General features: G+C 38.1%; 1 protein-coding gene across 1 annotated transcript in view; it reads left to right on the top strand.

The window, feature by feature from the left end:
* ICE1 (interactor of little elongation complex ELL subunit 1) overlaps positions 1 to 13719 on the top strand; it is a 57862-nt gene extending 44143 nt beyond the window's left edge. Inside the window, exons 14-19 of the mRNA XM_084880670.1 lie at positions 700 to 868; positions 3371 to 3531; positions 6610 to 6800; positions 9044 to 9150; positions 10828 to 10926; positions 12660 to 13719. Of these exons, the coding sequence (XP_084736796.1) occupies positions 700 to 868; positions 3371 to 3531; positions 6610 to 6800; positions 9044 to 9150; positions 10828 to 10926; positions 12660 to 12841 (909 nt within the window). The 3' untranslated portion in view covers positions 12842 to 13719. The remainder of the gene's footprint in view (positions 1 to 699; positions 869 to 3370; positions 3532 to 6609; positions 6801 to 9043; positions 9151 to 10827; positions 10927 to 12659) is intronic.
* The last annotated feature ends 837 nt before the right edge of the window (positions 13720 to 14556 follow it).

Raw genomic sequence — 14556 nt, 5'->3', positions numbered from 1 at the left:
TATATTACAGTCAAACAGCAGGTATTCAGTTTCAGTTCTACTACAATTTATTAGGACTGTCACAGGCTTACATCTTCTAATTGTCCATATTGACACCTTGTGTGGATGACTTCCAGTACCATACTTTATTGGTTATCTGCACAGTCTCCAATTCATAATGGTATAAATGTGTTTCTTAAATTTGTTTACTTCCAAAAAGCATACAGAACACTAAGTAATTTTGAAAAGATGTTTATTTTCAAATAGATATGTCAAATTACTTAATGCTTCTCTTAAAGAGAAAGAAAATGTTACCTCATAAAGATCTAAACAGGATAAATATGTAGAGTACACGAGTTGAAAAAACAAGAAGGGATTAAGATAGATTGGGCTTAATACATGCACGCACACCAATTGTAGCCAACACCAAGACACTATAATTGGTGCCAGTGACATAGACAGACAGGTGTGCTCAGATTTGCCTCTAGCATCTGTATCACTGCTGGCCATAGGCAGCTGACAGGTGTGGACTTGTCCTTCCCCCAGAGCCTTTGGCTTACCTGCTAAGCAGGTCATTAATGGTTAATACCCTCTTCTACCTTCTGACAATGCATGTGTTATTTTTCCAGAGGATGCTAAATTTTGCAACTTAGCTTTTCTTTCATAGGCTAAAGATAAATATCATACATTGCCTTTTGATTTTCTTTCCCCCCACTCCAGCATTTAGCAGAATGCTTGCTTCACTCTATTCTATCAGAACTAAAAATTCAGAAGATATCTCTGGAGCACAATTACATTCATGCACTCTGCAGAGTGTATGTGGGTATTTGTCGGCAACTTGGAGACTTGGAAAGAGCTCGCTTGTTCTGCTACAGCCTACTTAAGGAAGGTATGTTTACATGGTGGCTTTTTTTTGTATTGAAAATACGTTGTTATGTTTTTACCTCATTATATTTGGTTCTATATTTTTAGCTGAGCCAAAGGCTGTGTATTTTTTTTTTAATTATGTAATGATTTATACATTTACTAGAGGGCATGTAAAGCCTTGGGTATACCTGTCCATTCCTGGTTTCCAGTAGGAGAATTCCTATGACTTGAACTTACTTAAATCAGCATTTCACATGTATAGAATACAGGATCTCTCATTACTGTGTATTTGTTTCATTCCTTGTGCAGCTACTTTAGGATCAGATCTAGTTGACACAAAATAAGGAAATGATTTAAAGTCAGTGGTAAACCACATTACTGTGTCAACAGCTGGAAAGGAAAGAAATATGACATGGATTCATAAGCTCATGAAGAATATCAGAGAAGTGGAAAGGAGGGCTGTCCTTTGATTCTCTTTTCCCTTTACTACTATTTCTTCTGTCTCTACTGATGATCAGAACTGGAGTCATTCTTTTTTATATCATATCAGTGGAGACATTTTTAAATAGTAAAATGATAGACAAATGCAATGTAATATTATATTAGAAAGTCTTACCTAAATTGCAAAGACTTACAATTTTTTATTACCATAATGTATCCATCACTTCTAGAATGATGAGGCTGCTGTGTTTGTTGCCCACATCATTTCTTTGTTTACTCTTTTATTCAACAAATAGTTACTGGTGCATGTTAAGTGTTAAGACTTCAATGGAGACCAAAACCAGATATGTTCATTCAGTAGGGCCAGTACATGGTAACAGCGCACAAGCACATATCGGGTTTTATCGTGGTGGAAAGCTGAAAGGAGAGGGGCATGGACTCTGCTGAGCACAGCTGCATGTCTGGTTCTTCCTCAAGCACAAGGTGCCCATTCTCACCTCAGGCTCTGATATTACAGGTTTCTCTCTTGGGGAGCTTTTTCCACAACTTTGTATGGCTAACTTCTGACTTAACATAACTCTCTTGGTCATTCTTTATCCCTTCTTCTCCTTCTTTTCCTTCATAGCACTTACCCTGCTTACATTGTCTGCTCTATTAGTCCTCCTTTAGATTGCATACTCTGTAAGGACGCAATTTTGTTATTCTTGTTACTACTATATTCCTAACCCAGAAAAATGTATTGTGCACAATCATTATCTGTTGAATGAATGCATTGTCCTGTGTTCAGCAGATTTTAAGAGCATGTGAGGGGTCAGGGAAGCTTTCCTTACCAAAGTGGCTTTTGAATATGAGATGTAAAAGATGCAAAAGAATACATAAAAGTGAGGGAGAGAATTCCAGGTAGAGGAAACAACGCTCAAAGAACTCCTGGGACAGAAGGAACTATAACTAGAGGAATACAAGATTTTAGAAGTAACAGATCAAAACGGTGTAGTGTTAGGTACAGTAGAACAGAGATAAAGATATGGTTTCACATCAAACAGAATAAAAGTCTTCATGTTGACTGGCTAGAACCAAATTGCAAAACACTTTCGATAGTTTCTTATAAAATTAAATCATTAGTTATCATATGACCTAGAAATTTCACTCTTAGGTACTTACCCAACATAAATAGAGACATTTCTTCGCATGGACCAGTACATAGATATTCAGTGCCCTCATTTATAATATCCCATAACTGGAAACAGATGTCCATCAGTAGGTGATGAAAAGCAAGCATGATATGAGCAGTGGAATATACTCTCCCTGAACAAAAGCGTGGACTACTGATGCATACAACAGTGTGGATGAATCCCAGAAACATAATACTGAGAGAAAGTCAGACAGAAAGGGTACATGTGCTCCATGTAAATTAGGCAAACTAAAGTAACAGCAAGCAGATCTGTGTTGTCTGGATTTGAGGTGAAGTAATTCATTATTGGAAAGAATCAAACCTTGGGAATTTGGCATGATGGCAATTATATATTGACTGATGGAGGTTACATGGATGTATTCATTTATCAAAATTCATCCAACTTTATAAGAGTGTATTTGTATTTTAGCTATACCTCAATTAAGTTAATTGGACAAAGGCTAAGCCACAGTGTGGGAAAAGTTATTTACAACAAAGGATTATCATCCATAATTTATAAAAAAAAATATTTTCAAACCAATTGTTCTTTGTGTTCTACAAGGCTGTTCTCTTGTACATGCATACAAAAAATAGCCTGAAATAACACTAGCCAATTAGAAGGGCTCTGGGACTGGGGCAGACTAGTGAAAAGGTGGTATCCTTGTCTTCATGTTTTAGAGTGTATTGGTCTTTTCAACAGTGGTATATATTCATGTATTATATTTCAAATTAAAAAAAAAACTTTGTCAAGAGAATGAGGGGAAAAGAAAAGAGAAGCAGATTTTTAAATAACTGAGGCTGGACGTCAGTGGATAGGGGCCTTGCAAGGTTCAAGTGAAATTACTGACATTTACTCTTAGTTATTTATTCACTTGATCAGTCATAAGGTTTATCTTACTTTCTTTCTTATAGATTTTCCAGAGTCAGAAAAATTGACTTTGTTCATTGCAAACATGTGGCATGATATATTTATCTCTCAATCAGTGATTAATAAGGCAATGCAGCTAGTTGCCAGGCAACGTGCTAAAGGAGAGGTTCTGAACTGTTTAAGAGCTTTTCTCAACTGGGAAAAGGTGAGGTTTATTTTTACTTCTTGTAATACCATACTTGGTAGATCTCATGTAAACGTTATTATTTGCTATTCTGTTAGGTGATAGTCCTTTTAGAGACAATATATTCTGTGCCTTACATCCTTTAAAATGTCATTTTAGCTTAAGCTTTTTATTTTTTTAACATTCATTAAGTATGTATGTGATTCTTTGGAAAGAATTGAATTATAGACCTGTGTATTTTGTTAATTTAATAGTTTATTTTGTGCACTAATTTATGATTGATGAGATTATACATATGTGTAAGGGCTCCAACAATAGCTGTAAACAATTTATTTCTACAGTATGTACTAAGAAAAATTATCTTAACTTTTTCCTGTTACTATTTTTCTGAATCTTATATTTTGTATTTTTCTTTCTAGTTGATGGAATTTCTTTATTATTTTCTTTGGTAACTGATGTGCTAATATAGCATCTAGGTTGGTGTTTTAGTAGTTTTGATATTAATATTGATTAGATTTCTATTTTCTTAAAAAGAACCAAAAAAAAGCCACTCTCCCAGGCTGCCTATAGGGCCACTTGGCTCCTGTGTCATCCTCCGCTTGTGTAAAGGGACCTTCTTCTTTGGCCAGTTCGCAATGAAGCCAGATGTGATGATGTGATAAAAAGAGACATTATTTATAAAGAAGATAGAATTTTATTAAATGTATTTACCCTGTATCAGATTAAATACAAATATAAAGTCAAAGCTATAAAATATGAGGAATACTTGTGGGGAATATATAATTAAAGTACAAGACTTCCAAATTCTCTTACAGATTTCAACAGAACTGGTAGATAAAAATCAGTAGAGACATAATGGAATCCTATATAATAAAGAGGTAATATGCAAATTGACCATTACTCCAACACACAAGATGGCCACTCCCATGTAGGCAAAGATGGCTGCCCCCATGTGGACACAAGATGGCTGGCAGGGGAGGGAAGTAGTGGGTGATCAGGTCAGCAGCAGAAGGCAGTTGGGGGCAATCAGGCCTGAAAGGAAGGACAGTTGGGGGCAACCAGGCCTGCAGGGGAGGGCAGTTAAGGGGTGACCAGGCCAGCAGGAGAGGGCAGTTAGGGGCAAATGGACCGGCTGGGGAGCAGTTGGTTAGTGGGTGATCAGGCTGGCAAGCAAACAGTTGGAAGCCAGCAGCCCCGGATTGTAAGGGATCCCAGATTGGAGAGGGTGCAGGCTGGGCTGAGGGACACCCCCCCCCCCCCCCGCCCCCTTGTGCACAAGTTTCGTGCACTGGGCTTCTAGTCTCTCTATATATCTAAGCGACCAAATGACTAGTTGCTATGGTATACACTGACCACCAGGGGGAAGACACTCAATGCAGATGCTGCCCCATGATGATCAGTGTGCTTCCACAGTCAACCTCCTGTGGCTGGCCAACCTCCTGCGGTCAGTACTCCTTGCTGGCTGGCTAGTCCAAGGGACCCCACCCATGCATGAGTTTGTGCACTGGGCCTCTAATAATATAAAATGTAAACTTGAATGAAGAATATGCATTTTTTCATATTTTGTAAATGTGGCACTTTTATAAAAACTAGTCATGATTTGGGCCACATAAAACTTTTAATATTTAAAAAGCAAAGATTCTACATACACAATTGTCTGGTTTTCAATAAAATTGGGCATAATTAATTCAAAGATTTCAGAAAAATTCCATAAAAGTGACTTGGAAATTTAAATACACAGCCCTGGACAATCTGGGAACAAACAGAAACTCAACACTAAATTCACAATCTTTCAAATGTCATTGAGAAGGAAATTTTCATAACAAAGATCTCTGGTTTTGTAAAACCTGTATTCATTAAAGTACTTTAAATGTCTTTATTATTAAGTAAATAAGTAAAGTTGCTGGTAATAATCTTAAAAATTAAAAGTCTATGACAAAATCTAAAAAATATATACTTTAAAAAGTAATACATGTAAGTAGAGAACAAAAAACAAAATGGAAAGCATTGTCTTTAAAAATGCTATTGATAAATCCACTTTGGTAATTACCCAAGAGAAGTCAGTCACATTTATGTGTACACAAACACTTGTGTATGAATGCTCATAGCATCATCTTATGTAATAAAAGCCTAATATGTTAAGTGTCTGGTTGTCCGGTTGTCCGTTCAACCAGTCAAAGTGTAATATGCTAAGGATATGCTAAAGCCATTCAACTGCTCGCTATGCTGTGCACTGACTACCAAGGTGCAGACAGTTGATTAGTCGACCAGTCACTATGACATGCACTGACCACTAGGGGTCAGACACTCAATGCAGGAGCTGTCCCCTGGTGGTCAGTGTGCTCCCCAAGGGGAGCGCCACTCAGCCAGAAGCCAGGCTCATGGCTGGCAAGCACAGCGGCGATGATGAGAGTCTCTCTCGCCTCCGTGGCAGTCAGACATCCCTCAAGGGCTCCCAGACTGTGAGAGGGTGCAGGCCAGGCTGAGGGGCCCTTTCCCCCCGAGTGCACGAATTTCATGCACCAAGTCTCTAAATGTAGTCTAAAGCTATTGGGTGCATGGATAAACTCTGCTATACCTATATAATGGATTACTGCTCAGCAACAAAAAGGAATATTCAGACTACCAATGCATGCAAAAACTTGGATAAATACTAAAAACCATGCACGGGTGTGAAATAGTGGCTAGTACTATCTGACTCAATTTTGTGAATTTCTAGAAAGAAATTAGAGTCAGAAAAATGACTGAATTTATAGTATTCTTTAAAGCTTAAATGTTTTTATTATAACAAAGAACTTTAAACCTCTGATTAGAGTTAATGAAAATTTGCATTAAGTCTGGATTGTAGCTAGTCTCTTTTCTATCTGACTGGGTTCTACATCCTGCTTCGAGCTTTTTATCTGGCCTACCAACCACCATTCTAGCATTATTTTAGGACATGTGCCATATCTGAGATAAACCTAGTTCCTTATTCAAAATACAACTTTCAGAAGGTGTCTTAAAACTAAATGGTCATTTGATGCTTGTTTTACTCTTTGAGGATACTTATAAGATGTGTTGTTATACTTGAACACTAAATTTTATTTGTTTGTTTGCTAGAGTGCTCCTGCAGATGTTGGCTTCATGGTTTCTAAGCTGCTTTTGACCATACAGTTATGTCCAAAAACAGAATTTCAGTCCAGTGAAAAATTTGGTGAAGACCTAAGTGATAACACTTGGGAATACATATTTGCCATTGATCTGCTCTGCTGCCATCAGAAATGGATTTGGACACATGATAACATTATAAGGTACAGGGCTCTTTTCTAACTTTAATTGAGTAATTCTTACATATATATATATGGCTAATATGCAAAATCTCCACTCGGGAGTTAGACCAGGAGACCAGGAGTTCAATCGCTCACTGTGATGTGCACTGACCACCAGGAGGCGACATGGAATGAAGGAAGGCTCTACCCTATAGCCAGCAGCTGGGAAAGGAAGGCCCCCACTGGCAGCCAGAAGGCCCGATCGGCCCTGATCGCTGGCCAGGGCTAGGGACCCTACCCGTGCATGAGTTTTGTAAACCAGGTTTAATTATAGGCTAAATCTATTGAATGATTGCTGAATTACGGTTTGAATAATTTTTACTGTATAAGGTGGATGTAGCATTTACAAGTGACAATTTGATTTGGGTAAGAGTTAATAAAACTACCCTTAAAGTACTTGTATCACTATCATATATCCTTGCTTTATTTTTTTTGTGTGCAAATACCTGTCACTACTTTTCATTATAGTCTGTTATTCATGTCTCTCCTAAGGATAAATGGCACATGACAGAGACCCTTTGGTTCACTGGCATGGTCTAGCATGTAAGATGGTGCCTATGTAAGGGAGGTGCTCAACAAATATTTGTAGAATGGAACATAATGACCATTATTTTAGTATAAAAATACTCTGGAAAACCCCACATGGAACAGAAATATTCAGAATTCTAGGTTAGCAGCTCTTCTCACCTGAGGTTTTAGGGGAAAAATAACTAATGAATTACCTTTTCTCTGTGCATCTAGAATTCTGGCACTAGCTATGTATCATCTTTGGAAGAATGGAGATGATAGTCAAATTTTTGTTCTGTAATTCTTAATTTTCTTGGAACCCTGACTGAGAAAGGCTGGTTTGAAGGAGTTTATGACATTGAAACTGATTCACCAAAGATTAATAGTCCATATCCTTGGGATACTGGAGGAATTTATCCTTTGGAAATTTGTTCTCTCATTTTTTCCCCTCCTTAACCAAGGGAAAGATTATATATTTAAATGTCAGCAATGGGGAATTGAATTATTTAATGAGATACAGCCATATTAAAATAGCTGTAAACCGATTTTTATGCAATGTCATGGAAGTGTTTCATAGTCTGTTATTACCTGGGCCTCGTCTTCCTGACTTTATGGGAATGGGAGCCTAGAAGGCAGGTGGCTCCTCTGTCCGCTAGTGACTTGACAAAGGACACCACCAGGGATAATGCCAAACAGAGGTTTTTGTTCAAGGTCCTCCTGCAAGTGATGAAGACTGAGTGACTTCAGACCCTGATTCCTAAGCACTGTAGTCACTTCCCTATGTTTTAAACTTACATACACATGTAGAAGTGTGTGAAAAGCCCAAGATTAGAAGAGTAATAATTATCTAAGAATGTATTATTTGGGATGCTTTTGCTTTACATTTCTCTTTTGGTGTCTGCATTTAACTTTTTTAGTACTATAAATGCTATGTAAGATGCAAACACATTTTTTTTTTGAAAAGAGAAAGCAGAGAGGAATTGGCACTGTTTTCTGAGATTAGAAATTTTCCTAAATTTAGCTAGTAGCTAGTTTTTTGTTTTGTTTTTGTTTTTGTTTTTGTTTTAATTCCCATTATTTTAGTTCTTTTTTACAAAACAGCCTATTTAACCTTTCTCTTGCTATAGAAACTGTTAACATTTAGAACACATGGGCTGTGTTAATGTTTGGAAGGTTTAAGTGAAAATCCAGTTCCTCCCTTCCTGTTCTTTGAATTGGGAACACTGTTCAGCTTTTCTATGCAAAATCTTATAAGAAGGGTTAAAACAGAGAATAAAGATGTAAAATTGGTGTTTATAAACTCTTTTAAGCCAATGTGGGCACATTTATTCTGATAATGGGATAGTTTGTGAGCTTCTAGTGTCCTCATTTCAATCTAAAAAGTAAAATTTTCAGAAGTTCCTTTTGTTCACTAATTATCTACCTTTTACAGATCATTTAAATACACACACACACACACACACACACACACACACATATATATATATATAATTTGATTTCAGAGAGGAAGGGGAAGGAATAGAGAAATATAAACATGAGAAAAAAAAGTCATTGATTTGTTGCCTCCTGCATGCCCCCTACTGGGTATCAGAAATCAAACTGACCTCCTGGTTCATGGGTTGATGCTCAACCACATAGCTTCACTGGCTGGGTTCTTACAGACCATTTTTAAGGTAATTCATACTCTCATACATATGTGTATTGTTGTTACTTTATAGTAAGGAGCTGTGGCCTGTAATGGATAAGTGGATAAAATACAGAAAAGGACATGCTAATATTGCATATATTCCTGACATTATTATAGCATCGATACTAAGGCTGATTGGTGAGTTGTCTTTTGGATTCAATTTTTTCTTGACCATGGTCATGTGAGATAATAAGTGTATATAATAAAATATGTTCACTGAAACTTCTTCATAATAACTAATTTTGTAGCTATTAGAGTAGATACTTTTGCACTTAACTCAATCTTTTTACTCACACTCTTTCTTTATAAATTAGTGTTTTTATCCATCTTTGTCAGAGATTAAGGTTGTTAATCAGAGTACATTTTATTCATAATTGAATTCTTGCTTCTCGGATACTAATGTTAATCTATATACATGTACATACTTGCATATATATACACCAGGATACATAAATTGCTATAAATTATACTATAGTCTCTTTTGGTTCCTAAAATAAGACTATCTCCTATTTTTTACACGCCTATTTTTTCATGCTTGCCCAATAAGGATCACTTTATGTATTTCCATAATTGTGAACTTTTGTATTATTTTACTCTAATCTGAATATACAGAAATTAAAATCATTGTTTAAATGAGACATAGACTCTTTAATATCAGATTTAAGGAAGGACCTCAATGGACATTTGGTTTTGCACCTCCCTAAAATCACATCTTTATTTTTAAAATTTACCTATTCTTTTTCCTCTCTGCCTCATCTCTGACATGCTGCTCTCTAGGCTCTGCAGCATTATCAGAAATGATCCCACAGCTCAGGATGGCTGGTGGGAGTTTTTCTAAAATTCTGAACAATAATAAATTTCCTTGCTGTGACAGGCTTACTTTTAAGAAAATGTCTTCCTCAGTCTGAATAGCTGTAGTTTGTCAGTTTTTCAGTGAAAATTTGGTGTTTCATAGAAAAAGGACCAATTTCCCTCCCAAATGAAACATCTGCACAGGTGCTTTCCCTAGAGATAAGCAGTATGCCTGGTGTGCAGGGGGAGTGTTTCAGGGGCACTTCGTGCCATCACAAGTTGTGTACCAGGGGACTAGATGTAATAGGAATGACTGTGACTGCTTCTTGAAGGACATTCTTAATTGGCTTTTTTTGACTACAAGCTTCTGGTGATGAAGAATGACCTCCATATAGCATGGCACCACTACCTTGATTGGGGCTGAGTGTCCTTAACCAACCATTGCTTTTCCATTGTCAGTCCCTGTCTCAGCTCTGAAAAGAAGGCACATAACCTTAGTATTGTTGTGAAAATAGTTTTGACCTTGAGGACTCGGGGGTCGGGGGGTGGTCTGAAAACCGCACTTGAGAGCTGCTGTTCCACATTGCAAAGACAGTCCCGTTACACAGCTACATTATAGCAGCAAAGGGTTCTTCCAGAGTGTGTGTTTGATGAGCTGGCCTTTTAACGTAACAGAAGTTAGCCATTTCACACTGAAACTACTGAAACCACTCATTCTTCTACATTCCCCTATTTATTATATAACTTAACTGAAAAAGCAAAGCATTGTATATCATCTGTATATGTAAATAAAAAATGACCAAGCATTTTGGTCACTCCTGAAAGACAAATTGTACTTTATTAATTTCTGGTCCTTGTCCATTTAACCTATTTTCACTTAAGAATAAGTACTCATTTTAACTTCAGGATCACTAAAATTAATGTACCTAATATTTTATGAAAGAAAACAAATTTTAAATTCTTATGAAAAGTTAATCAACATTTAACCAAAGATTATATTTTGTTTTATTTTTTTACCCCTAGGTCGTTTAGGCCAATTGGGTTTGAAAGAAGGGTTTCCTTCTGCTGTGAAAAATATTAGTTCGGTCATCGGTATGTTCATACAGCATGCCCAGGATGAAGGTACCCTTCTGTTTATGAAGCGCTTGCATTTCTTGTACTAACCCATACTTTGTGCTCACTGGGTCTGGGCATCATACTTTGCTCCTCTCAGGGCCTGATAGATGAGGAGAGGAGATAAGGATAATTTATAAAGCTGTAATCTAGTTACTAGCTACAAGTTCAGCATTGACATTTGAACCAGAGCCACAGCTCTTTACCCAGTGCCACACATATTTGCTTACTAAAATTGTGTTTTGAATATCTGTATCTGTTTTACTCCTAGACCTTTTTTTTTCTTTCTTTTTTTTCTTTTTTTTTTTTTTTTTTTTTTTTTGTGTGTGTGTGTGTGTGTGTGTGGTTATTATGAGCCCCACTCTGTGCCGCTCTAATTGCCTTGTAGATTAGGGGGAAGTAATTTTAAAGCTGCAGTACTGTTTATATTTTCAGCATTAACATATGTGTGAGTTTTGTTATATTTTTATTTTAAATCATAGCAGTTTTGCCCATTTGGACATCACATCACTAAAAGAAATCTAAAATATATAGTTAATAATAAATTTTAATTAAATAACTCCTAAATTTTTAAAGTAAAGTATTTCAGTAAGTAGACCTTAACTAAATTTTAATATATTTAATTAAATAATTCATAAATTAACTTATGCTAAATGAGAAATTTGATCTACTAGAGGTCCAGTGCACAAAATTTGTGCGGGGGATGGGGTGGGGGAATTGTCCCTCAGCCCAGCCTGTGCCCTCTCCAATCTGGGACCCCCTCAAGGGATCTCCGATTGCCCACTTAGGCCCGATCCTACTGGTAGGATCATAATCCGGGACTGTTGGCTCCCAATTGCTCACCTGCCTGCCTTCCTGATTGCCCCTAACTGCTTCTGCCCACCAGCCTGACCACCCCCTAACCACTTCCTTGCCAGTCTGATTGATACCTAACTGTTCCTCTGCCAGCCTGTTTTCCCCTAACTGCCCTCTCCTGTAGGCCTGGTCCCCCCCAACTGCTCTCCCCTACAGGCCTGTGTGTCCCCCCTGCCCCCCAACTGACCTCTCCCGCAGGCTTGATCGTCCCCAATTGTCCTCCCTTGCAGGCCTGGTCCCCCCCAACTGCCCTCCCCTGTTGGCCATCTTGTAGTGGCCATCTTGTGTCCACATGGCGGCAGGATCTTTGACTACATGGGGTGGCCATCTTATTTGTTGGAGTGATGTTCAATTTGCATATTACTATTTTATTAGATAGGATAATAAGTAACCCAGCTATAATCTAATTATATGCTATAATCTATAATCATATACTGTAATGTAGTATATGAAAGTATGGTACATGAGATAGTTTTGCATTTGTTCTCATTTAATTTTGATTTTCATTTCCAAAGTCCCCTTATAAACAATTCAGTGAATAGTTAATGGAGTCATTTGTTTGACGAATGCTCTGGGATCCACATTTTTGTTAAAATGTAAACATGGGATTGTGATAATTCCAGAACTGCTTTGGGAGGCTTAGCTAATGCTGGGCATGAGAGGGCCAAAGCTCTACAGCCCTGTGCCTCCCAGAACTGCACTGCGTTTTTTCATTTTCCCCACTTGTAGACAAGTTTTAAATTAATTATTTTATTGTGGATCTTGTTTTATATTTAGTTTTTAGTGTGGTAGAACATGTTCTGAATAGTATTCAGTAGGTTATACTATTATATATTTGAATAACAGACACGTTTTTATGTGATGATGGACATGAAAATTCTTTTCAGATATACCATGGGGTATACAGCTAGCAGCTGTGTATGCCCTTTGTGACTTGAGTCCCAGCAACCCAGCAGAAATATCCAAGATCCTGGAATCCTGGCGCAAGGAGACCTCACACAGTGTTCCGTCTGCAGTGGTCAGCTCCCTGGAGGAAGTCGGTGCATTGTGTGAGGAGGAATTTGGCTAAGCCCCGCTGCACTGCGCCTGGAGAAGTGCCTTCACCTATCTTGAGTATGAACAGGTTAATCGGCTTTCAGAATACAAACCGAGGTTTCACAAAACAGACGCAAGAGAGAAAATGCGAAGAGGCTGTCCTCGCTGTGGCAAGGAGACAGGAGAAATACACAGTGGCACAGCCATGTTTCCCTAAACCACATACTTAAATCACTTAATGTCTGTCGTGACTACATGACAAATGGATTATATTATTGTGTCTTGGTCAAACAACAAAAACTTGAACTTAGCCCTTTTTGCTGCAGAAAGTGCCCTTTTAGTCGCTTTTTAAAATTGACTGGCATTTTATAATGAATTTAATATGAAAGCATTGATTTGGTTCCTCAGTTAATTCTGGCCTTTGCATTCAAATGAATGACTAGGAGAAACTAAATTGGCTAAAAACGAACTAGAAGACTCTCCACTGTCTTAGATGGAAACAGGCTACAGAAGTTGTTCTCATGGCATAGTGTGCATCTGATCCGAGGAGAAAACAGGGAGCCTCCGCAACTCACCTTTATGCGTTTTCTTCATTGGCGTTCTGTAACTAAAGTCCCTTCAGCTATTTAACTATCTGCCAGGAAAGGAGTCTGAGAAGTCCAGTCCACTGCAGGGTCTGTGTCAGGACGTGTACATACGGATTCAGAGGCATCCAGAGCCCTTCGCCGTGTACATAGGGACAGTGCGATAATGTGTGTCACATTCGATGATGTTCCGCTTTCGGAATTTTAGTATTTGTACAGAGAAAATGGGTTTAATAACTCACCGTGGTTCTGATTTGTCTTATATCCATCATTTCTTAAATCTCTTGTATGTGTTTTTTTATAATAAAAAATAAAAGTAAGCCATGTACATTATTGTTCTGATCAGTGAAGATGACGGCCATTCGGAAGGAGACCCCGCTTCTGCATAGACACGTGCTGCTGCACCAGCATTTTGCTGTGAGTTCTCCACGATGCTCAGTGCTAGCAGAGACCAGATGCCTAAGGGTTGATTGGCCTCCTGACTAGATATGTTTGTTCAATTACAGTTGCTGCCCTTTACAAATTACATTTGACAAGTGTTTTACTCCTTTGTGTTTTTTAAGTAATTATAACGGAAAACAGATTTATGAACAACTCTGTGTAGCCCTTTAGAAGCTGTTGTTTGCTGCATTCACTTTTCTGCCAGTATTTATTGAGCATGTGCTCTCTGCCGGTTCCTCGCTGGGAGGTCCTTGTGAACAGGCAGTGAGAAACAAGTTTTCAAAGTCCTGTGATCTATTGGTAGAGAAAAACCCTAAGCAGTCACCCTAATAAGTCAACAGTTGAAAATTTTGTTGTGTTTGGTGAGAAAAAAACACCATAGAGGTTTGCAATAGAATAGCAGGGTAGAATGTGCTCTTCCTAGGTGCTGGTTAAGAAGGGTCCCTCTGAGGAAATAACACTTGAGTCTGGACCTGAGAAAAGGGAGCCAGCCAACCTTGAAAGTAGGGTATCCCTTGGACAGGTGAGTGTCACTGTGAGGGAAAGAGCCTCTTGTGTGCAGAAATGAGGCTGATAGAGCCAGACACTCTGTTTAAGGGACAAGTGTCATTTGTCCAGTTATACAGGTAACTGCCAGCCTCTGGGATCTAGGCAGCCCTGGGCTTGTGCAGAGATTAAGCATAGATGTCACCTGAGATTACAGTTCACAGGCTGTTCTGTGATA

The sequence above is a fragment of the Pipistrellus hanaki genome (genome assembly GCF_964339955.1).
Source record: "Pipistrellus hanaki genome assembly, chromosome: 4".
Classification (NCBI taxonomy): domain Eukaryota; kingdom Metazoa; phylum Chordata; class Mammalia; order Chiroptera; family Vespertilionidae; genus Pipistrellus; species Pipistrellus hanaki.
The sequence above is the reverse complement of the archived record's forward strand: the minus strand, read 5'-3'. Positions and strand labels throughout refer to the sequence as shown.